Source organism: Chelonoidis abingdonii, chromosome 1 (genome assembly GCF_003597395.2).
Source record: "Chelonoidis abingdonii isolate Lonesome George chromosome 1, CheloAbing_2.0, whole genome shotgun sequence".
In the NCBI taxonomy this organism is placed as follows: Eukaryota; Metazoa; Chordata; order Testudines; family Testudinidae; genus Chelonoidis; species Chelonoidis abingdonii.
In genome coordinates, this window is record NC_133769.1 from 210,573,456 (window position 1) to 210,596,753 (window position 23,298).

At 46.1% G+C, this 23,298-nt stretch overlaps 1 protein-coding gene across 6 annotated transcripts in view; it reads right to left on the reverse strand.

The window, feature by feature from the left end:
• HSF2BP (heat shock transcription factor 2 binding protein) overlaps nucleotides 1-23,298 on the reverse strand; it is a 119,550-nt gene that overhangs the window by 87,300 nt on the left and 8,952 nt on the right. For all 6 annotated transcript variants that reach the window (XM_032790172.2, XM_032790175.1, XM_032790171.1 and 3 more), the window contains 3 exons: nucleotides 21,522-21,625; nucleotides 2,688-2,837; nucleotides 807-945 (listed from right to left, as the gene is read on the reverse strand). In XM_032790172.2, coding sequence (XP_032646063.1) covers nucleotides 807-945; nucleotides 2,688-2,837; nucleotides 21,522-21,625 — 393 coding nt within the window. The remainder of the gene's footprint in view (nucleotides 1-806; nucleotides 946-2,687; nucleotides 2,838-21,521; nucleotides 21,626-23,298) is intronic.

Genomic DNA, 23,298 nt, shown 5'->3' on the forward strand with positions numbered 1-23,298 from the left:
AAAGCTCTTCCCTCATAGCCGAGAGAAAACAAACAGGCAGAACAAACCCAAAACCAGAAGTTCCCTCCCTCACTTTGAAAAATCCGGTTTCCTGATTGGTCCTCTGGTCAGGTGTTTGGTTCCCTTTGTTAACCCTTTACAGGGAAAAGAAACATTAACCCTTAGCTATCTGTTTATGACAATACCCTGTACTTAATTAACCCTAGATCAAAAGTGTATGTTAGTGAGAATTTAATTGATGTGTAAACTTCATGAAAACTAATGAAAGATTGTTGGGATTGCTGTAACTAAATGCATTGTGTATTTTTCTATGCCAAGAGCAAACGGTTCTTTGGCTTCCTATCTTTTACTTCTCACCCTACGATATCAGGCTTCCTTAATAACCATTTGTGAGCAATATAATATACCTTCTGGAAGTGAGATAATTAGCTTATGTCTTCTACTAATATTATATTAAAAGTGAAAGCCTTGTCTAAACTTGTGATTATAGCAAGAGAGAATCTAAATGGCAGCTTTTTCTTTTCAACAGATCTGCTCCCAGGATGAATTCAGAATCATATTTACCAAGTTAAATAAAGTAAGTTTTAGCATGTTATATTCTTCTTAGCATGGCAGAACCAACTCCACTAGAAGACAATGAAGCTTTCTAGAACTTGAAGAGAATGGTGATTCATAAATGATACCAACATTTTAAAAATATTAATCATTTAGTCAAACAGCTATATATGCATCATCATACATTTACTGCAATATATGCTCCTTACAGTATATGTGGAATATAGTCCTGACATACAAAACTGACTTACTTGTCACAATCCCTGCCAAAGCTAAAACAAACTGATTTTCATCAGAATCCAGATCTTGGTGTTTGATGTCTTCACCTAATGACCTCACAAAGCTCTCCATAGTTTGTCCCGTGATTGTGAAAAACTTTACTGCTTTGCTCTGTAAGTGCGGAGGGAAAACAATCACTTTCACAGGCTGCACTCAGTAATGTCACTGATTCAGCAGTTACATAAATGGTAGAAGAAGTTAAATGTGGAGTGTAAACTGATCGGAAAACTGGCAAAAATGGTAAAGTAGTGCAACTTGAGCTCATAGTAGTGCCATTTAGTGTGATAGTAAAATGATCAACTTAAACATGGCAGAGACAGAAGCAGCATTGCAGAAAAAGCTACTGACAACAAAGCGTAAGATAAAGCTGTGTAAGTTATACTCACTTTGCACATCCACTGAATGACAAATCAAGGTCAATTTATACCTAAAATGTATCTTATACAGTATGCTTCCAATTATCTGAATAGCACGGTGGACATGAATTTTATTCAGATAATCAGGAGTTTGGATAATCAAGAGGACAGGAGTGACACTGCAAGAAACTATCTGCAAGGTGCTGGGGAGGAGGCTGTAGTGGCTGGGCAGAGCAGACCAGGAATCTGCTCTGACTCACCAGGACTGCAGCATTCTCTGCATCTTGCATCTGCAGGGAATGGGTGTTAGCAGCCCTAGGATAGTGCAGGGAGCCCTCTGAAGCTGTGCTGTCATGGTCTTGCTCGCTCACTCCTGTAAAGGGCTCCCTGCACTGTCCCAGGAGCCATTCACCAGCAGGGTTATCTCTCCCTTGGCTGAAGTTTTCTGCTCTATTGTTCGAACCTTTCCATTAGCCAAATCCCAGGAAGGGATTTGGATAATGCAGAAGTTCAGATATCAGGGTTTGGGAAAATTGGGAGTATAATGTATGTCCATTTGTCATCCAGAGAATTCCAGAGCAGTTGCATCCATTTACACTTGGTACGATTTTAACATTTTTGGTTTTTTTTTAAACAAACGACTCCTGAGCATTGAGAAATAAGTAGCCAATTCATCCTCAGTATAATGACTTTATCACTGTGCACTGACAGTACATTTGTATATTACACATAAACTAACCAGCACATCCTAGGTGCCTATTACTATCAATGTGCAAGAAGTGCAGATATTTAAAAATCATGATCCATGGAATATTCCTCTTAGGAAGTGACATAATTGATCATTTGAATGAAATGTGTTAGTATGGCAAAGCAGTTCCAAACATGCACTTCCTTCACCAAAACAACGCTGGTTAGACTTTTGGTCGGGCACAGTGCTCTATCACTTTTCTCCATTTTAAATTGGGTTTAAAACTATCACTTTTAATTTTGTGGGCCAGAACAGAGGAAGAAACATCCCATAGTTCCTTGTGTTTCATGGCATGAGAAGTAGACTGTGCATTTTCTGATGAGCACTGCAGTGCAGAGGACTGCTTGATAGGTACGTATGTTGGAGAATAAGTGGGCAAGAGAATTGCTGAAGTAATGTGAGGGATTCTTTTCCCCTGGTGGTGAGTTTGCAAAATTCTTTACATTGTGATGGCAGTAATCTGCATTTTCAGTCTGATGATAGTTGGTCAGAGAAGAAAATGTCCCTCTTATCTGTGCCTTTTAACATCAAATATTAAATTACTGTTTGTTCCCTGTTTGCTCTACATTAAACCGTTTATAGACTATAAAACTGAATAGACCAAAAAGAATAAACAATTCAGAGAATTATTTTGTTATATGTTCAATTACTGAAATACACCTATGTGTTAAGATATGTTATCTACAGCACATTATCTACCCACAATACCTAAGCATTCCCACTAAAATGCATACATCTGTAGTACTCACCCCTCCTAGAATGTTTTTAACTGCTTCCTCATTGCTAGAGACACCCCATAACAAAGTACAGACTGCAGCTCCCATTTCTGTACAATATTCTGCCTGCTGCAGTAGTTGTTGTCTTGCCTCATTCAGCTGCTGTCGAAGGGCTAGTTTCTCCTGAAATTAATTTAAGGAAATTTTGGGAGATTAATACTGAAGGGCATTTCATTTGGTTTCAAAGGATCCCAACTACATTTCTACCACTAAGCCAGAGAAAGGGAGACAATATTACGGCCATATATATAAAATGCGGCAATTCACAGTACTTCCACAGAGCTAAATTCTCTCTCCAGAGCAGTCTGAGTAGCCATGCTGTGTGCTGGCGAAGTCAACAGGAGCTAGGAGTCTGCCACCTGCAACTTATGGAGCAGTGCTAGAGTTGAACAATGACAGCTACAATAGCCTGAGTGGTTCAAGTTAAAGTAGAATCAGCTTCTACTACACAAAGAATTGCATCTCTCACAGAGAGACGAGATTTTAGCAAGACAGGTGAGTCTTAGGGTAGCAGTCCTGTGAAAAAGTGCTAAGTATCTCAGCCATGTGAGATAAAGTTGCTTGTGAACTAGAATAGATGGCCCAGAAAAAAACAGTGGTCTATCTAAGAGAACCTAGAGGCTATACTTCCCTGACATGCAGTGGCAGAATAAGACAGGATCTCTGGAGCACTAAACTCTAGGCCCGAGGTTTGGGATGGCCTCCAAATTTAGGACGACAGATCACTAGGCTCCAAGGATCTGTCATCCATGGTGTAGGAGCAGCAGTCCCATCACGGGTCTGTCTGCTTCAGTGCTGGGTGAACTGGTTTTGTGCTTGGCTCACTCTGCCACAGATTAACACAGAGAACACAGCACTTGACTGGTAAATTCAACAAGACCTGGAAGTATTTTGGAGTGGCAAATATTTATCACAGCCATATGGGATGTTGCCAAAAAGAGGGACATGAAATGAAGATACCCCCAGGTCTCATTCAGTCTTAAATTAATTCTTACTGGCTAATCAGACAGACTAGCCTGACCAGACAAGAAAGAAGAAAGACAGGAGCAGACCACAAAGAAAACCAAGAGGTACCAATATCCTAAAAAACCCTTCCAAATTGATGCCTAAAAGGGACTAAATATAAACCTAACAAACATCACACTAAATAATGAACAATGGTTCAAGCAAAGAGAGAGCAGAGCTACTAACACTTGTGAAGATACTCTGAGCATTGTGATTTAGAGGCAGTTTTTGCAGCTGCTTATAAATAAAAAACAGCCATATGCATCTCAGGATTTCATACTTGCAGCCTGCAGCTTTTGCTTTGGTACAAACAGCAGCATAGCTGCTGCAGGCAATTCCAGAGCACACCTGGCCACTCAATGGAGAACAGAGCATATGCAACACTGAGGGGAATGTCTACACTGCAATTATACAGTTGACTTGGGCTTGGGCTAAAGGGCTGTTTAATTGTTGTATAGATGTTCAGGCTCAAGATGGAGCCCAGGTTCTAGGACCCTGTGAGATCAGAGGGTCCCAGAGCTCAGGCTGCCCAAGCCCAACATCTACACCACACTTGAACAGCTCCTTAGCCAGAGTCAGCTAGCTCGGGCCAGCGGGGGTTTTAATTGTACTGTAAACATATCCAGAGAAGCCCTCTCCCACTGAAGTAGGGAGCAAGACTCCTGCCCCCCATTACCACTATATTGGGGTAGAAAAGTTAATTTAGATAGGGGGGATCCCGGCAGGGCAGCCCCCCTGTCCCTACTCCCAGAATAGGAGCTTTTCCTGCAGGTTGGAATGGGAGGCACTTGCTGAGGCCTAAAAGGGAGGACGGAGCTGGGGCACTGCTAGAGTGTAGGATAGGAATTGGAGAGGCACTGCTGGAGTCTGCTGAGGAATGACGGATATGGGCTTCTGGGCCACTCAGACTATCCCAATGTGTGCAGTGCTATATAGGCTGGGGGAGTGACATCACGACTGGAGTGTCAAGAACTGAAAACAGGGAGATGGGGGGAGAGGCTACTGGAGAGTGCCTTGAGCAGAGGGAGTAGGGGCCAGGAAAGAAAAGGATGCCAACTGAAGAGTTAAAAATGGGGAAAGTACAGTCCATGTCAGAAGGAAGCATCCCATTTGTGTGGGTGCCCTGTGTGTTTCCTATCCTGACTCATAAAGGGTGGGGAGCGGGAGCGGGGGGAGTATGTTTTCTTAACAAGTTTGAGTATGGAAAAAAAACAGAGCCAAACATATGATTAAAAGAAACCCAAACCAAGCGAAAAACACCACGATCAGGATTTCAAAGCCAGGGATCTCAATTTTGGGGGATTGTCTAAATTTTTGAAGTTGTGGGGTTGACAATATCGAAAGAGTTAAAGTCACCTAAAAGCAGCAGAGAATCCTGTGGCACCTTATAGACTAACAGACGTTTTGGAGCGTGAGCTTTCGTGGGTGAATACCCACTTCTTCAGACGCAGGTAGTGGAAATTTCCAGGGGCAGGTATATATATGCTAGCAAGCAAGCTAGAGATAACGAGGTTAGTTCAATCAGGGAGGGTGAGGCCCTGTTCTAGCAGTAGAGGTTGAAAACCAAGGGAGGAGAAACTGGTTCTGTAGATTGGCAAACATTCACAGTCTTTGTTTAGTCCAGAGCTTTGATGGTGTGTGTCAATTAATTTGCAGATGAACTGAAGAAGCTCAGCAGTTCTCTTTCTTGAAGTCTGTCCTGAGTTTTTTTGCTGCAGGATGGCCACCTTAAGGTCTGCTATAGTGTGGCGGGCAGGGTTGAAGTGCTCTCCTACAGGTTTTGTATAATTGCCATTCCTTGATATCTGATTTGTGTCCATTTATCCTTTTCCGTAGTGACTTGTCCAGTTTGGCCGATGTACATGCAGAGGGGCATTGCTGTGCATATGATGAGGCGTATATTACATTACATTGGGTGGACGTGCAGGTGATGAACACATGTGATGGTAGGTGATCTGTTAGGTCCTGTGATGGTGTCGTTCGGTGTAGATATGTGGGAGAGTGGCATCGAGGTTTTGTTTGCATGATTGGTGCATGCAATCGGATGGACATCATCCAATGGATAAAGGTAAAAAATCCACTGCTATCTACATACTCCAACAAGACCACAAGTGAGGGATTTATGCCAACACTGTCAAGAAACTAGGAACCACCTGATCAGCATCCTATACGCAACAGGAAACATCAAAAAAGAGCTCTCAACTGGAGACCTTCATTAATAACCAACTTCCCATAAAAACGGACTTCACTAAAATAGAGACAGGAGATCTACAGCACTCACTTCACTTCTCTACAAAAGAAAAAGGACTGTAAATGCTGTCTAATTCCTACTGACACATGGGGCACACCGGTACCCTAACCCCCAGCAATATCGTCAATCTATCCAACTACACACTCGCCCAGAAGAAAGTCGTCATCTCGGGGACTCTTTCTGCCGCCACCCCCACCAACATGATATACAGTTCTGTGGCGATCTGGAGCCTACTTTCGCCGTTCGCGACCAAAGAATACTTCCAGACAACACTGAACAGTGCACTGATACACAGGTACCCACCCACCAACAGCACAAGAAGAAGAACTCCACATGGACTCCATCTCGAGGGTCGAAATGACAGTCTGGGTCCTATACATTGAATGCTTCCGCCGACGTGCACAGGCAGAAATCGTGGAAAAACAACACGCTTGCCTCATAAGCTAAGTCGTGCAGAACGCAATGCATCCACAGCCTCAGAAACCACCCTGACATAATCATCAAAAGAGGCTGATAAAGGAGGTGCGTTGTCATCATGAAGCAGGTCTGACTACCAAAAGGAGGCCGCCAGACAACTCTCCAATACCAAATTCTACAGGCCACTTCCCTCAGATCCCACTGAGGAATACACTAAAGAAACTGACCATCTACTCAGGACACTCCCTACACTAACACGGAACAAATCAACATACCTTAGAGCCCCGACCAGGTTATCTCTCTACTACCAAGATCCACAAACCCGAAATCCTGGAACGCCCCATCATCTCGGGCATTGGCACTTCACTGAAGACTGTCTGGATATATGTGGACTCTCTACTCAACCTATGCCACCAGCACTCCCAGTTATCTCGTGACACCACTGATTTCCTAGGACTCAAACGCATTGTCACCTCCCAGAAACACCATCTAGCCACCATGGATGTAGAGCTCTCTACACAAACATCCAACACAGATGGAAATACAAGCTGTTAGGAACAGTATCCTGAATGATGCCACAGCAAATGGCTGCTGAGCTCTGTGCCTTTATCCTCACACACACTATTTCAAGTTTGATGACAACATATACCTCCAGATCAGTGGCACTGCTATTGGCACCCGCATGGGCCCCCACATAACGCCAATTATTTTTATGGCTGACCTGACAACGCTTCTCCAGCTCTCGTCACTCACGCCCCTTCCTAACCTACGCTACATTGATGACATCTTCATCATCATCTGGACCATGGGAAGGAGACTCTAGAAATAATCCACCACGATTTCAACAACACTGTTTCCAACTCCACCACCATCAACGCTCAGCCTGGACCAAATCTACACGGGAGGTCCACTTTCTAGACACCACAAGTGCAAATAAGTGATGGTCCATTAACACCACCCTAATATCGAAAACCCTACGACCGCTACGCCTACCTTCATGCCTCCAGCTTCATGCCCGGGCACATCTACAGCGATCCATAGTCTACAGCCAAGCACTGAGGTACAACGCATCTGCTCTAACCCCTCAGACAGAGACCAACACCTACAAAATTCCACCAAGCATTGTCAAAACTACATACGCACGACGGAAATTAGGAAACAGATCAACAAGACCAGACGTGTACCCAGAAGCCCTCCTACTGCAAGACAAACCCAAGAAAGAAGCCAACAGGACTCCACTGGCCATCACATACAGCCCCAGCTAAAACCCTCCAACGCATCATCAGGGATCTACAACCCATCCTGGACAATGATCCCACACTTTCACGGTCTTGGTGAGGCCGATCCTTGCCCACAGACAGCCTGCCAACCTGAAACGTATTCTCACCAGACAACTGCACACCGTACCAATATGTAACTCTAGCTCGGAACTAATCCATGCAACAAACCTCGATGCCAACTCTGCCCACATATCTAACAACCAGCGACACCAATCACAGGACCTAACCAGATCAGCCATACCATCACTGGTTTCATTTTCACCTGCCACGCTCCATCAATGTAATATACGCCATCATATGCCAGCAATGCCCCTACTGCTTGTTCATCGCCAAACATGGAACAGTCACTACGGAAAAGGATAATGGGACAAATCAGATATCAGGAATGGCAATATAACAAAACCTGTAGGAGACACCTTAACTCCCGGCCACACTATAGCAGACCTTAAAGGTGGCCATCCTGCAGCAAAAAAACTTCAGGACCAGACTTCAAAGAGAAACTGCTGAGCTTCAGTTCATCTGCAAATTTGACACATTCAGCTCTGGACTAAACAAAGACTGTGGAATGGCTTTTGCCCAATTACAGAACCAGTTTCTCCTCCCTTGGTTTTCCACACCTCTACTGCTAGAACAGGCCTCACTCTCCTGATTGACTAACCTCGTTATCTCTAGCTTGCTTGCTAGCATATATATACCTGCCCCTGGAAATTTCCACTACCTGCGTCTGAAGAAGTGGGTATTCACCCACGAAAGCTCACGCTCCAAAACGTCTGTTAGTCTATAAGGTGCCACAGGATTCTCTGCTGCTTTTACAGATCCAGACTAACATGGCTACCCCTCTGATAAAGTCACCTAAAGATAAGATGCTATAACATGGTACCCCCACCCATCCACAATGCTTCGCAGATTCATACGTTACTGTTAGAAGCGATGACTTTAAATAGATGTCTTAGGTCACATAATTGGTCTAAAAATATACTTTGCTAATCTTTTCTAATGTCCACATCTAGCTGTCTACATCACATCTTATAGCCAATCTTGTGTTGATTAAATTTGCTGGCAGTGGGAAATGCATGATCAGATTCACTGTTTTGCAAATGAAATGTATTGAGCAGATTTTTCAGCATCAATCCACAATATATTCTTCTGTTGCTGTAGTCTACTCAATAGACTTACACTAATTAATGATACCAAAGAATCTGGGACTTCTGTTGCTGGTAAATAAACAGTTTTTGGAAATTTTTCTGTGTGTACTAAAAGCAGTCTGTTATTAAAACCAGCCACTAAAATCTTGTTAACTTAAAAATGAATTTGTTGAATTTACTCTCTTTTCTTTAAACTCAACATCAGATCCATTAGCTTCTCTGACACCATCTTGCAGCAAGTCTTCTACTCAAATACACTGAACTTTCTTCCTATCCCTCTTCTTTTCTGTATTTCATTTATTCAGTGTTTGCATTTTGCACTTAGGATGGGAAATGCAATGTTGATTAAATAAGACATAACTTTGGTAATGTCATAACTGGATAAGCCTGTCAGGATGCAAAGCCACAGCAAAAAAATCAAACAATTCATAAACAACATCATAGCAAACGAATGAAAACCAGAAATAATATTTACAAGACCAGGGGAATAAACAGACCCTGCAAAAACACACACTAACAACCCTCCAAGAAGCAATTCTACTAAGGGTGCACACAACTGACTAGTTATTGTGCTGTGCAACGTCTTCCAAGAAGGGTCAAACTTCACGACTACAACAGTGATAAACTACGTAACTAGAAAGTGATTAGTTATGAAGACAACAGTGAACCAAATATTACACTTATGCTTCCAATTTTGCTCAAGTTCAGAGAGTGTCTTAATTTCCTAAAGAAGTTATTGTTAGGGACTGAGACGTAGGCAGTTTGGCCTAGTAGTCAGAGCAAAAGTCAGGTCTAGTGGGAAAAGCAGGTATCCAGCTTGTTGAACAAAGCCTCGGGTCAGCACCAGAGTCAACTGCCAATTGCCAGAGCCAGAGGTCAAGCCAGAGTCAGAACCAGGAATCGAAGATGAGGTTCTGAGCTGAAGTCAGACGCTAAATGGCAGAACCAAGGGTCAGAGCCAGGACTGATTACTGAGGATTGGAGGTAAAGCGCAAAGGCAGGAGGAGAGGCAAGGATCAAGCATGGGGCAGGCGCAGAAGAGGGTAGAGGAGCCAAGGCAGGAGCAGAGCAGGAACAGGGTTGGGTGCAGTAAGCAGGGTCCAATGCAGCCACAACAGGACACCACCTTGTTACTCAAACTTCCTGTTCCTCCTCTTGGTGGAGGTGGGCGATCCTCCAATCAGAGTTCCCATAGGTGTTGCCTTGGCTGAGGCTAGTCCTAGTAGCTTCTCAAGCACACCAGGTTTCCATAGTCATTGGGTGGCGGTCAGGATGCTGCAGCTGTCTGGGGATTCCTAGGGCCTGGGTTCGAGACCTGGGACATCACAGTTATCTAGGTTCGTGAAGAAACAGTGGGATACAAAATGATTATTCATTCTTGACCAAGAAAAGAGTATTAACATTATCAACAAGGTGGAAGGAATGCAAGCCAAAACAGGGGAAAAACAGGTTAAAGAATATTTAGAAAAGCTGGATGTATTCAAGTCAGTGGGACCTGATGAAATTCATCCTAGGGTGTTTATAAAACTAGCTGAAGCAATCTCAGAACCACTAGCAATTATCTTCGAGATCTCCTGGAGGAGGCTGAGGTCACAGAAGACTAAAGAAAGGCAACCATGGTACCTTTCTTTAAAAAGGCGAACAAAGAGGACCTGGGGAATTACAGACCAATCAGCCTAATTTCACACTTGGAAAGATACTGGAAGAAATTATTAAACAATTAGTTGATATGCATCTGGAGGATACAGGATTAGAAGGAACAGCCAACATGGATTTGTCAAGAACAAATCATGCCAAAACAACCTAATTTCCTTCTTTGACAGGGTTACTGGTGCTCTGAATAGGGGGAAGCTCTAGATGTGATATATCTTGATTTTAATAAGGCTTTTGACACAATCCCCCATAACATTTTCATAAGCAAACTAGGGAAATGTGATCTAGATGAAATTACTGTAAGAGGCGTGGCCAAAATGCAGCTCTTTAAGAGTTTGAGTGCAGCTCACAGAGGAACTCAGGCTCAGGGCTGCAGCCCCACCAGGAAGAGCCAGTGCATGGGTCTGCAGTTCTGCTGGGAAGAGCCAGTGCATGGCACTGCAGCCTCGCTGGGAAAAGCTGTTACATGGGTTTGTAGCCCCATGAGGAGAGCTGATGCTTGGGAGTCCAGCCCTGCAGGAGGTGCCCAGGCTCAGGATTTCAGCTGCACATGCCCATAATAACAGAAAATTGCTTCACATAGTACTGTGTGGACCTCCTTGCTTGGGATCTCCCCACATTCTGCACAACACAGGCTGTGTTTACTGTTCATAAGTCAGATTTCAATAGTTTTAGATTTAAGTGTTAACCCTCCATTAATTTCGTGGATGCCAATGACATCTTCAAATTGCAAGGAACGCAAGTATGAAGAAAGCTGAAGTTTTAAGCCAGAATGGGAGGAAAAATTTGCATCCACTGTTAAAGGTGGTAAACCCCGGTGCCTTATCTGCAGTGCATTGCTCACTCACTACAAAGTGAGCAACTTGAAACCTCACTACAAAACTAATCATAACAACTTTCTGTCTAAATACCCTCCTGAATCAGATTTAAGGAGGAACAAGCTAACTGCATTAAAATCACGCCTAAACAGTCTACTACTTTCTGCGTTCAGTAAGAAAGCTGACACAATGACCGAAGCTATGTTTCCGTGGATGTGAGTGTGAAAGAAGAAATGCTGGGACTTAGTGGCGCTAGAAAAAACAACCCATAGTGTTGACATAAAGAATGCACTTGTCAAAGCATTGACAAATGCCGATGTACTATTGGATAAACTTGTCAGTGTAGCAATGGATGGAGCACCTGCCATGGTAGGGAGAAAAAGTAGGCCTTATCTGACTCTTGAAAAGCAATCCCAAATTTCCACAGTTTCTCTCTGTTCATTTTATCATCTACTGTGAACATCTCACAGGCACATACTTCAAGTACAAAAATATTACAAAAAATGGTCCCAGAATTTGTCAATTTCATCTGTTTGAACGGGAAGACTCATCAACAGTTCAAAAATTTCATTGAAGAGCTGGATCTTGAAGACAAACCTAATGACATCTCTTTCTACTGTATTGTGAGATGGTTATCAACCAGCAATGTCTTAAATAGGTTTGTGGAACGGCTGGAGCCTTTCAATGCTTTCCTTGAAGAAAAAAGAAAAAAGTCCTATCCACAACTGAAAGATGAGCAATGGATGCAGAATCTCTTATTTTTTGTGGATGTTATGCAGCATCTGCAAACTCTCAATTTGGCACTCCAAGGGAAGGATAAGATTATTTCTGACCTTATTCAGGCAGTATTCAGCTTCCAGAACAAATTAAAGCTTCAGTAACATAGTGACAAAAGACTTCAACCACTTTCCCCAACTCAAGAGTAGGGTAAAAACATTCCCTGAAATTGAAATAGAAGATCACAAACTTGAGGAATACAGAGGTAATTGACAAGGACTGCTTGATACTTTCAGGTCAGGTTTGAAGACTTGCAGAAGCTGAGATCCTGCTTCGCCTTTCTTGTAAACCCTTTCATGGTTGATGTGATCAATGATGGCTGTCCGAATCCCAAAACCACCGTGGTCACAGAAACATCTGCTGTAGAAATGGAACTACTGGAACTTCGGGAGGACCAGGCTCTAAAGATAATGCATAACTAGAGGCAGAGCTCTTCTTGACCTGCTGCTCACAAACAGGGAAGAATTAGTAGGGGAAGAAAAAGTAGATGGGAACCTGGGAGGCAGTGACCATGAGATGGTCAAGTTCAGAAGCCTGACACAAGGAAGAAAGGAGACCAGCAGAATACGGACCCTAGACTTCAGAAAAGCAGACTTTGACTCCCTCAGGGAACTGATGGGCAGGATCCCCTGGGAGAATAACATGAGGGGGAAAGGAGTCCACGAGATCTGTATTTTAAAGAATCCTTATTGAAGATGCAGGAACAAACCATCCCAATGTGTAGAAAGAATAGTAAATATGGCAGGCAATCAGCTTGGCTTAACAGTGAAATCCTTGCAGATCTTAAATGCAAAAAAGAAGCTTAAACAAGAAGGGAAGACGGACAACACGACCAGGAGTATAAAAATATTGCTCAGGCATGCGGAGTGAAATCAGGAAGGCCAAAATCACACTTGGAGTGTGCAGCTTGGCGAGGCAGATGGGTTTCGAATTGTATTCAGGGCTTTGGATGTGAGGCACGTCGGACTCCGTAAACAGACAGGCTGGCTGACCCCGCACACCCATCCGCTCCCACCCCGCTCTCGCCCCCTGATGCCCTGACCGCAGACACTTGCTCCATCCGAACCCCAGTCCCAACAGCCCCCAACCCCTGTCCCCTGAGTGCCTCCCACCATCCGCTCTCCCATCCAACCCTCCTCGTCATTCCTTGAATTGCCCCCGCGGGACCCCTGCCCACATCCAACCACCACCTCACTCTCTCCCTGCCCGATCTGCCCCCGTCAACCCCTCAGCCCCCCCTCCTCCTGCCTGACGCCCCCGGGACCTCTGCCCTCGCATTTCAACCCTCTTCCCTTCCGCGCCATCTGGACTGGCCCGACCCTCACACCCCCGCCCCCTCTATGACCAGCCCCCGAACTCTCCGCCCTGTATCCAACCCTCACTGTTGCCCTCCCCCCTTACGCGCTGCCTGGATGCACCCATGGTGGCAGCAACACAGTGCCGCGCCAGCTGGCGGAGCCAGCCACACCATCACGCAGCACAAGAGCACTGCGACAGGCCGATCTCTTGCACACAGTGCCGTCCAGACTCTCGCCGCCCTTGGCCAAGCCAAGTGCGTGCAGGACGAGCTGAGGCTTTCGGTGGGGGAATCAGATAGCATCTCGGAGGCCAGGCTAGCCTGCCCAGCTCCAGGAGCTCAGGGCCGGCAGGAGAGTCCGTGGCCAGATGTGGCCCGCGGCGCCATAGTTGCGCACCCCTTCTGAGCTAGCAAGGAATAAGAGAACAAAGAAGGGTTCTCATTCATGGTGGAGCAGCAAGAGAAGTCCAAGGAAAGTTGCTCCTAATGAATAGTGAGCAACCTAAGTGACACAGGATGTGGAAAAGGCTAATTACTCAATGCTTTATTTGCCCTGTCTCACGGATCAAAGGTCAGCTCCCAGACTTAACTGCATGGCTGCAGCACAGCATGGGAAGGAGATGGACCAGATCCCCTCTGCCGAAAAAAATGGTTCAGGAGACTATTAGAAATTGACGAGGCAAAGCCCATGGCGGCCAGATGCGCTGCATCTGAGGGTGCTAAATGGAGTTGGCTCAACTCTGTGATTGCGGAAACATGCCGTCTTTGAAAATCTCTATTGGCGATCAGGTGAGTCCCAGATGACTGAAAATAGGCTAATGCAGTGCCATCTTGAAAAGGAGAAAGAGGGAGGATCCATGATACTACAGCCAGTCAGCCTCAACCTTAGTGCCCTGAAAAATATGGAGCATCCTCAAGGAATCAATTCTGAAGCACTTAGAGGAGAGGAAAGTGATCAGGAAAGTCAGCGTGGATTCACCAAGGGCAAGTCATGCCTGACTAACCTAATGGCCTTTCTATGATGAATAACTGGTCTGTGGATAAGCGGAAAGCAGTGGATGTGTTTATTCCGACTTTAGCAAAGCTTTTGATATGGCTCTCACAGTATTCTTGCCGCAAGTTACAGAAGTAACGGGCCGGAAGGAACCGGACTAATAAAGTGGATAGAAAGCTGGCTAGATTGTTGGGCTCAATGGGTAGAGATCAATGGCTCCATGTCTAGTTGGCAGCCGGTATCAAGCGGAGTGCCCACAGGGTCGGTCCTGGGGCCAGTTTTGTTCAATATTTTGTGCATAGCAATGCCTGTGTTACATTCTATGTATTTTCCCTTTTGAAACAGACATATTACAGAAATGTTATATTAAATTCAATGGACTAATTCCTCCAAACAGCTCTTGATATCAACTAGCTGAAAAGATCTTGCAACAAGCTTTGAGAACACCCAAGCAGTGTGTTTCTCACTCTTGGTACAAAGAGCACATTTATGTAGATTTGCAGTGCTGTGTGTTAAACCAGATTCATAATGAGTCAATTTAAAAAAAAATTAAGGAAATTCATATTTAAGGATAAAACTGTCCTAAATTCATTCTGTGACACATAACAACTGTGGCACATACAATATAAAAAAATCAAATTATTTTGAACCTCATGTAGAGTATGCAATATATACATATATAACCAAAAGACAATCCCTTTATTATACCAATTCAGGTGTAATTTTATGTTTGAAAAAAAGGAGAGATCTCTGAACACAATTATCAAACATTTTAGTTTTTCCCCAACTCCATTTATGAGAATAATACGTAATTAGTTATTTTAGAGACATTTATAACAAGAGGTAAAGAAATTCAGGCAGAAGTGTCAATTTGTTTCCCATTAAGATTTCAGCTTCAAATAATTATTAGTACGGCAGCTGTGTTTCATTTTACTACTTTTATCATATGGATCTTTCTGGTCTACAAAAAGTATTAACGCTAGAACTTTTAGGTGCACAATTTACATATTATTTGGCTCTATGAACTCAATGCCCAACAGTTTTCCAAGTTGTCCAGAAGCCATATACTTGAAAAGACGGTTACTCACCTTTGTAACTATTGTTCTTCGAGATGTGTTGCTCATATCCATTCCAATTAGGTGTGCGCGCGCGCCGCATGCACGTTCGCCGGAAGATTTTTATCCTAGCAACACTCAGTGGGTCAGCTGGGTCGCCCCCTGGATGGCGCCGCTATGGCGGTGAATATATACCCCTGCCGACCCAACGGCCCCTCAGTTCCTTCTTGCCAGCTACTCCAACAGAGGGGAAGCAGGGCGGGTTTGGAATGGATATGAGCAACACATCTGGAAGAACAACAGTAACAAAGGTGAGTAACTGTCTTTTCTTCTTCGAGTGCGTGCTCATATCGATTTCAATTAGGTGACTCCCAAGCCTTACCTAGGCGGTGGGGTCAGAGTGAGATGTCGCAGAATGTAGAAGTGCTGAGCCAAATGCTGTGTCATCTCTGGACTGTTGTACCGATGCGTAATGTGACGCAAAGGTGTGGACTGAGGATCAGGTAGCTGCACAACATATCTCCTGGATGAGCCAGGAAGGCGGCAGATGAAGCATGAGCCCTAGTAGAACATGCACTGAGGTGGCTCATCGAAACATGAGCCAAGTCATAGCAGGTGCGGATGCACGACATCACCCAAGATGAAATCCTCTGGGAGGAGTCAGGTAGGCCCTTCATTCGATCTGCTACTGCGACGAAGAGTTGGGGTGTTTTACGAAAGGGCTTTGTTCACTCGATATAAAATGCGAGAGCCCTACGGACGTCTAGGGAGTGCAGTTGCTGCTCTCGGCGTGATGAGTGTGGCTTCAGGAAGAAGACCGGAAGGAAGATATCTTGATTGATATGGAAAGCTGATACCACTTTAGGGAGGAAGTCCAGATGTGGTCGCAGCTGCACCTTGTCCTTGTGAAACACTGTATACGGGGGGTCGACCATGAGAGCCCGAAGTTCGGAGACTCGTCTTGCCGATATAATGGCTACGAGGAATGCTGTCTTCCAGGACAGGTACAGCAGCGAGCAGGCTGTCAGCGGCTCAAAAGGAGCAGCCATAAGTTTGGCTAGAACTAGGTTAAGGTCCCAGGTTGGGGCCGGACGGCGGACCTGTGGGTATAAACGTTCCAAGCCCTTGAGGAACCTCGAAACCATGGGGTGAGAGAAGACCGAGCGGCCGTTCTCCCCTGGGTGGAAGGCAGAGATGGCCACCAAGTGCACCTTTATTGATGAAACCGCTAGGCCGTGTTGTTTTAGGGACCAGCGGTAGTCCAAGATGGTAAGAACCGGTGCCTCGGTAGGAACAGCATTACGCTGCTCGAACCAGCAGGAGAAACGCCTCCGCTTGGCCAGATACGTTAAGCTAGTGGAAGGTTTCCTACTACCCAGGAGTACTTGTTGTACCGAGGCAGAGCAGCGTAACTTGACTGGCTTAACCATGCAGCAACCATGCTGTAAGGTGAAGAGACTGCAGATCTGGGTGGTGAAGTCTGTCATGGTCCTGAGTTATGAGATCCAGCCAAAGAGGTAGGGGGATTGGGTTGGCCAGCGAGAGATCGAGCAACATGGTGTACCAGTGTTGCCTCAGCCACACTGGAGCAATCAAGATCAGGTGGGCTCTGTCTCTGCGGAGCTTGAGCAGGACCCTGTGGACCAGCGGGAATGGTGGAAAGGCGTAAAACAGATGGCTCGTCCACGGTATCAGGAATGCGTCTGATAGGGAGCCCGGGGAGTGACCCTGGAAGGAGCAGAACACATGGCATTTCCTGTTCTCACGGGACGCAAAGAAGTCTATGCGGGGAGAACCCCACTTCTGGAAAACAGAATGGATAACGTCCGGACGAATCGACCACTCGTGAGACAGGAAGGATCTGCTGAGGTGATCCGCCAGAGTGTTCAGAACCCCTGGGAGAAAAGACGCTACCAGGTCAATCGAGTGGGCTATGCAAAAGTCCGAGAGCTGGATGGCTTCCTGACAAAGGGGGGAGGAACGTGCGCAGCTCTGCTTGTTTATGTAAAACATGGCCGTTGTGTTGTCTGTGAACACTGAGACACAACGGCCTTGTATATTCTCTTGAAACGCCCAGCACACGAGGCGGACTGCCCTCAGCTCCCGTGCACTGATGTGCAAGGTCAGTTCTTGAGCTGACCGAAGGCCTTGAGTCCACAGATCCTCGAGGTGGGCTCCCCAACCCAGAGATGATGCGTCCGTGGTCAGGGCCATTGAAGGTTGAGGCGGGTGGAAAGGCATCCCTGCGCAGACCAGGGCAGGCGACTGCCACCAGTTCAGGGAGTTTATGATGCTCAGGGGGATCGTGAGGATCATGTCTATGCTGTCTCTGCCCAAGTGGTATACCGAGTTGAGCCAAGTTTGAAGGGGACGGAGGCGTAGTCTGGCGTGTTTGGTCACGAACGTGCAGGCCGCCATGTGACCTAGGAGGCCAAGACAAGTGCGAGCTGAAGTTGTCGGGAAGTTTTGCAGGCCCTGGATAATTGATACTATCGCCTGAAACCAGGGCTGTGGTAAGCAGGCTCTGGCTAGAGTGGAGTCCAGGATGGCCCCAATGAAGTCTATTCTCTGAGTGGGAACCAGAGTGTATTTTTCTATATTGATCATCAGGCCTAGCTGCCTGAATAGGTCATTGATGATGCCCACATGACGGGTGACTTGTGTCTCGGAGGTCCCTCGAATGAGCCAATCGTTGAGATATGGGAAGACGTGTACTCGATGACGACGGAGGGAGGCGGCGACTACAGCCATGCATTTTGTGAATACTCGTTGGGCCGCAGAAAGGCCAAACGGAAGGACCGTAAATTGAAAATGTTGATGGTTGACCACAAAATAGAGGCACCGTCTGTATGGTGGGTAAATAGCGATGTGAAAATATGCGTACTTCATATCAAGGGCGGCATACCAGTCTCTGGGATCCAAGGACGGGATGATGGTCCCCTGGGATATCATGCGGAACTTCAACTTTATCATGAATTTATTGAGTCCTCACAGGTCTAGGATGGGTCTCAGATCTCCCTTTGCTTTGGGGATTAGGAAATAGCTGGAATAAAACCCCTTGCCCCTCAAGTCTTTCGGTACCTCCCCTATAGCTCCCATGGTTAGGAGCGTCCCTACCTCTTGTAAGAGGAATTGCTCGTGAGAGGGGTCCCTGAAGAGGGATGGGGGGGGGGGCGAAATAAATTGGAGGTGGTATCCCCATTCTACCGTGCGTAGGATCCAACAATCCGATGTGAGTTGGGCCTACGCAGGGAGGAAATGGGAGAGGCGGTTGTAAAAAGGTGGAAAAGGATCCTGGGAAAGAACTGGTACGCCATCCTCGGGCGTCCCTTCAAAAGTTCGGTTTGGGTCCTGCGGGTGGCTTGGGGGGGCCCTGATTTTGACCCCCTTGGGGCCCAGACTGCCTTCTGCGGTTCCCCCGGCCGCGTCTTCTGCCAAAGTCCTGTCGCGGCCTAGGCGGGTGGTAAGCGCGCTGAGGCTGAGGACGGAAGGACCTGTGCTGAGTCACCAGGGTGTGCATTCCCAGCGAGCGCATGATCACCCTGTTGTCCTTTAGGCTCTGCAGTCTAGGGTCAGTCTTTTCATAAAATAGGCCGTGGCCCTCAAAGGGCAAGTCTTGTGTAGTCTGTTGTAACTCAGGTGGGAGGCCTGACACCTGAAGCCATGATATTCTCCTCATGGCCACTCCTGAGGCCAGAGTTCTGGCTGCTGAGTCGGCCGCGTCCAGTGAGGCTTGAAGAGAGGTTCTTGCCACCTTCTTTCCTTCCTCCAAGAAGGCTGCAAACTCCTGGCGGGAGTCTTGGAGAATGAGCTCCGTGAATTTGCCCACCGCCGTCCAGGTGTTGTAGTTGTATCGGCTAAGTAGGGCTTGCTGGTTCGCCACCCTGAGTTGGAGGCCTCCAGCAGAGTATACCTTGCGGCCCAGTAAGTCCATGCGCCTAGCCTCCTTGGATTTTGGAGCAGGAGCTTGCTGGCCATGGCGCTCCCTCTCGTTAACCTATTGCATGACCAGGGAGCAGGGAGGAGGGTCCATGTAGAGATACTCGTACCCTTTCGAGGGCACCATGTACTTCCGCTCAACTCCCCTGGCCGAGGGCGGAATAGAGGTTGGAGATTGCCAGATGATATCGGCATTTGCCTGAATCGTACGAATAAAAGGCAAGGCTACTCTTGTGGGGGTGTCAGCTGATAAAATATCCACCACAGGGTCTTCTATCTCCGGGACCTCCTCCACCTGAAGATTCGTATTCTGGGCCACTCGCCTCAGAAGATCCTGATGAGCCCTCAGGTCAATTGGGGGAGGGATGGAGGAGGATGGCCCCGCCACAGCCTCATCTGGAGAGGAGGAAGAGGAGAGGCCAGGTACAAGAGGGTCCTGCGTGGGCTCTTGTTCTTGGGCGGTGTCAGGTTCAGTTGGGACCTGAGAGTCTGTCGGCAGAACGGACGCTTCATCTGTACCCGCAGGAGGGGGGCGGCTTACAGTTGCCTCTGGCACCCGGTGTTCAGATGGCACGGAGCGTGGTGCTTCTGGGTGTGCACCTTGGGCTTGGTGATGCGCCCAAGGTGTCCAGAATGACCACTGATGAGGCCCTTGTTCTTGATCTTGGGTCTCCTGGAAGACTCGGCTGGACATGTCTGAGTCACGGTCCTGTGCATAGGAAGCACTGTCCGCGTGAGATGACACTGAGGTGTGTCTAGACGGCCGAGGAGCTGAGAAACCCTGAGAAGGGGCCACGTCTCTAGACAATCTCTCTCGGTGCGGCACCAGGGAGCGGTACCGTGAACGAGACCGGGACCTGCATCCGTAACGATGCCAGGAGGTCGACTGGGATCTCGAGGCTCGTCGCCAGGAGTGCTGGGCCGGCGAACGGGACGCTGAGCGGTGCCGCGAGTGCAACCGGTACCATGATGGAGAGGGGTGCCGGGACTGTGAATGGCATCGGGACCGGGATTGGCGATGGTACCAAGACCACCGGTGGGACCGAGATCTTGATCGGTGCCTCTCAGCGGTGCTGATGAAGGGTGACCTCAGCAGGGCAGGCTTGCCAATAGACTGAATGACCCGCACCGGCGGTTGAGGCAGTGCAGACTCCGTCAGTGCAATCAAATCCCTCGCCGTGGAAAAGGTCTCAGGCGTGGACGGGATAGTGAGCTCGACCACAGCATGCGCCAGGGAGCTTTCAGGCACCAGACTCGACAGTCCTTGTGGGACTGGAATCGACGGTGCTGAAACTGGCGGTGCTGCGGCAGGTGTTGGTGCTGGGCAGTCTAACTTAGGCAGGTGCTCCAACTGTGGTGCAGGCGGCACCGAAGCAGCGGGAGTCTTATGATGCTTCTTGACCTGCAGTGACAGGGAATGGTGCCTAGCCGACATCAGTGCCGGCGACAGTCGGTACCGAGGGGCCTTAGCGGTACCGGGGTAATCCGGAGCCGAAAGAGTGCTTCTCCCTGATACAGATTGTTCAGCGCTCGGTGCCGAGGGCGTTGGACTAAAAGCTGCCTCCATCAGGAGCTGTTTGAGGCAAAAGTCCCGCTCTTTCTTCATCCTCGGCTTAAAGGCCTTACAGATCTGACTCTTATCTGAGAGATGGGATTCCTCAAGACACTTAAGGCAGGAGTTGTGGGGATCTCCCACTGGCATCGGCTTATGGCAGGCTGAGCACGCTTTGAAGCCTGGTGACCCGGGCATGAGCCCCTGTACTGGGTTGGGGGAAGGGGCTAATCCCCAAACCCCTCATAATTATATATACTAAATATATTATAGAAACAACTAAAACTAACTACAACTATAGAGATTATAACTACAAACACAACTATTATTAAGGAACTATGAGTAGCTAGGAAAGCAGAGATCAGCTAAGCCGCGCTCTACTGTTCCAACGACCAACACAGGGGGCGACCCAGCTGACCCCACCGAGTGTTGCTAGGGTAAAAATCTTCCGGCAAACGTGCATGCAGCGCGCGCACACCTAATTGGAATCAATATGAGCAAGCACTCGAAGAAAAAGAGATATTATATCTTGCAAGGTTCAAGTGCTGGACTGGTATTTCCCTGCACTTCTTACTAAAACTCAAGCATACAGATCATAGCTTACTTTTTTGTGAACAAATGTACCTTTTTCTCCCTCATGCAATCTGCTTGGGCTGTTTCCAGACGGGCTTTGAAGTGTTCACAATCCATTCTTATCTGCTCTAGTTCTTGCTCTCTTTTCTCCATGTCTGCAAAAAACAATTTGAAAAAATTAAATAAGAAGTTACAAGCAGCTACCTTATACTAAGCATGAAGATTCTGCCAAATGCAATATGAAAAATCTGCTTTAATATTTGGTTGTGTCAGGCCTCCTCCTTGTGGCCAACTGGGACTATAACCACGTGTCACATTATTAAACAATTATTACAAAAAAATCTATTAAATTAACATGAAGTTTTTGATTTAAACCAGGAAATACATGAGAATTCACAGTGAAGGATTAAATCTTTCTTACCTGACCAAAACAGGGTACAGTAAGCAATGCTGAAATTGAGCTCCCTTTTGCCCAGAACAGTAACTTTATATTTAATGTCATTCATTTTCTATTTTTTTATTAGTTTTTATAAATTATCTAGAGTCTTTGCCCTCAACTTTAGTGCCAAAGATGAGGAAAATACCAGCACCAACTAGAAGTAAATGTTGATTTAATCTATGAGGTATGAAGTATATGAACAATTAAAAAATGTAGTATAAGCACTCCAAATGTATTAATGTTTGTGGAACACTAGATAAATGATAAGCATATCTTTATAGTGCTGGCTAAAACTGATCCATGACTGCTTTAAAGAAAAAAGAAAAACAATTAAATAAGAGAAACTGATCTCCAGATTTATTAGAAATATGATTTTATTTAAAGTGCTTTGCTGTAATAAATAGAATTCAAGTGCAAATTATTATTGTGATGTTGCACCCCATAAGGCTTCACGGAAATATGCTTATGAATGTATATATGATATAACTGGAATATGTTTTGGGCTACATATGCCATGTAACATATCTATGTAAACGTTATGTTCTACTGAATATATTCATCCTATTGGTATGCATCTGTCATTGCTGTGTTTGAAGTTATGACTATTGGCTGTGTACTTGCTTGATTTCTAAGTGGCCTCAACATTTGGTCAGCTTCTTGAGAAAGGAATGTGCAAATTAAGGGCCCAATCAAGAAACACTTAAAGGACAATGAATCTTGGAAGCCTCCAATCCACATAAGAAGTCTCCTTGAGGATGTTCAGCATAGCATGTAAACACTGGCGGCTGCCTGTAAAAACTGAGTCATGTATGGACGCGTGACTTACCCATGTGACCCCAAAACTCCATCTTGGAGCTGGACTTTGCATAGGAGAAAGGAGGGGGTCTCCACCCACAAGAGAAAGTCTATTTAAACCCCTGGGAGACCCCTCGATTTGGTCTTCAGTTGGCTAAAGAGATAGCCTCTCCACACTCAAGGATCCCTGAAAGAAACTGGAACAAAGGTCAGTAATTACAGGGGCATGAGTGATTGCTGGAAGGAGACTATTCTGTAAAAGGAAGCTTACTGGAATTCCTCTGAGGGTGAGGTTTTTATCTGTATTCAGTTTTCTTACTGTATTAGACACAGACTTACGTGTTCTATTTTATTTTGCTTAGTAATTCACTTTGTTCTGTCTGCTATTACTTGGAACCACTTAAATCCTACTTTCTGTATTTAATAAAATCACTTTTTACTTATTAATTAACCCAGAGTATGTATTAATACCTGGGAGGGGGCACAGCTGTGCATACCATTCTATCAGTGTTATAGAGGGCGAACAATTTATGAATTTACCCTGTATAAGCTTTATACAGGGTAAAACGGATTTATTTGGGGTTTGGACCCCAT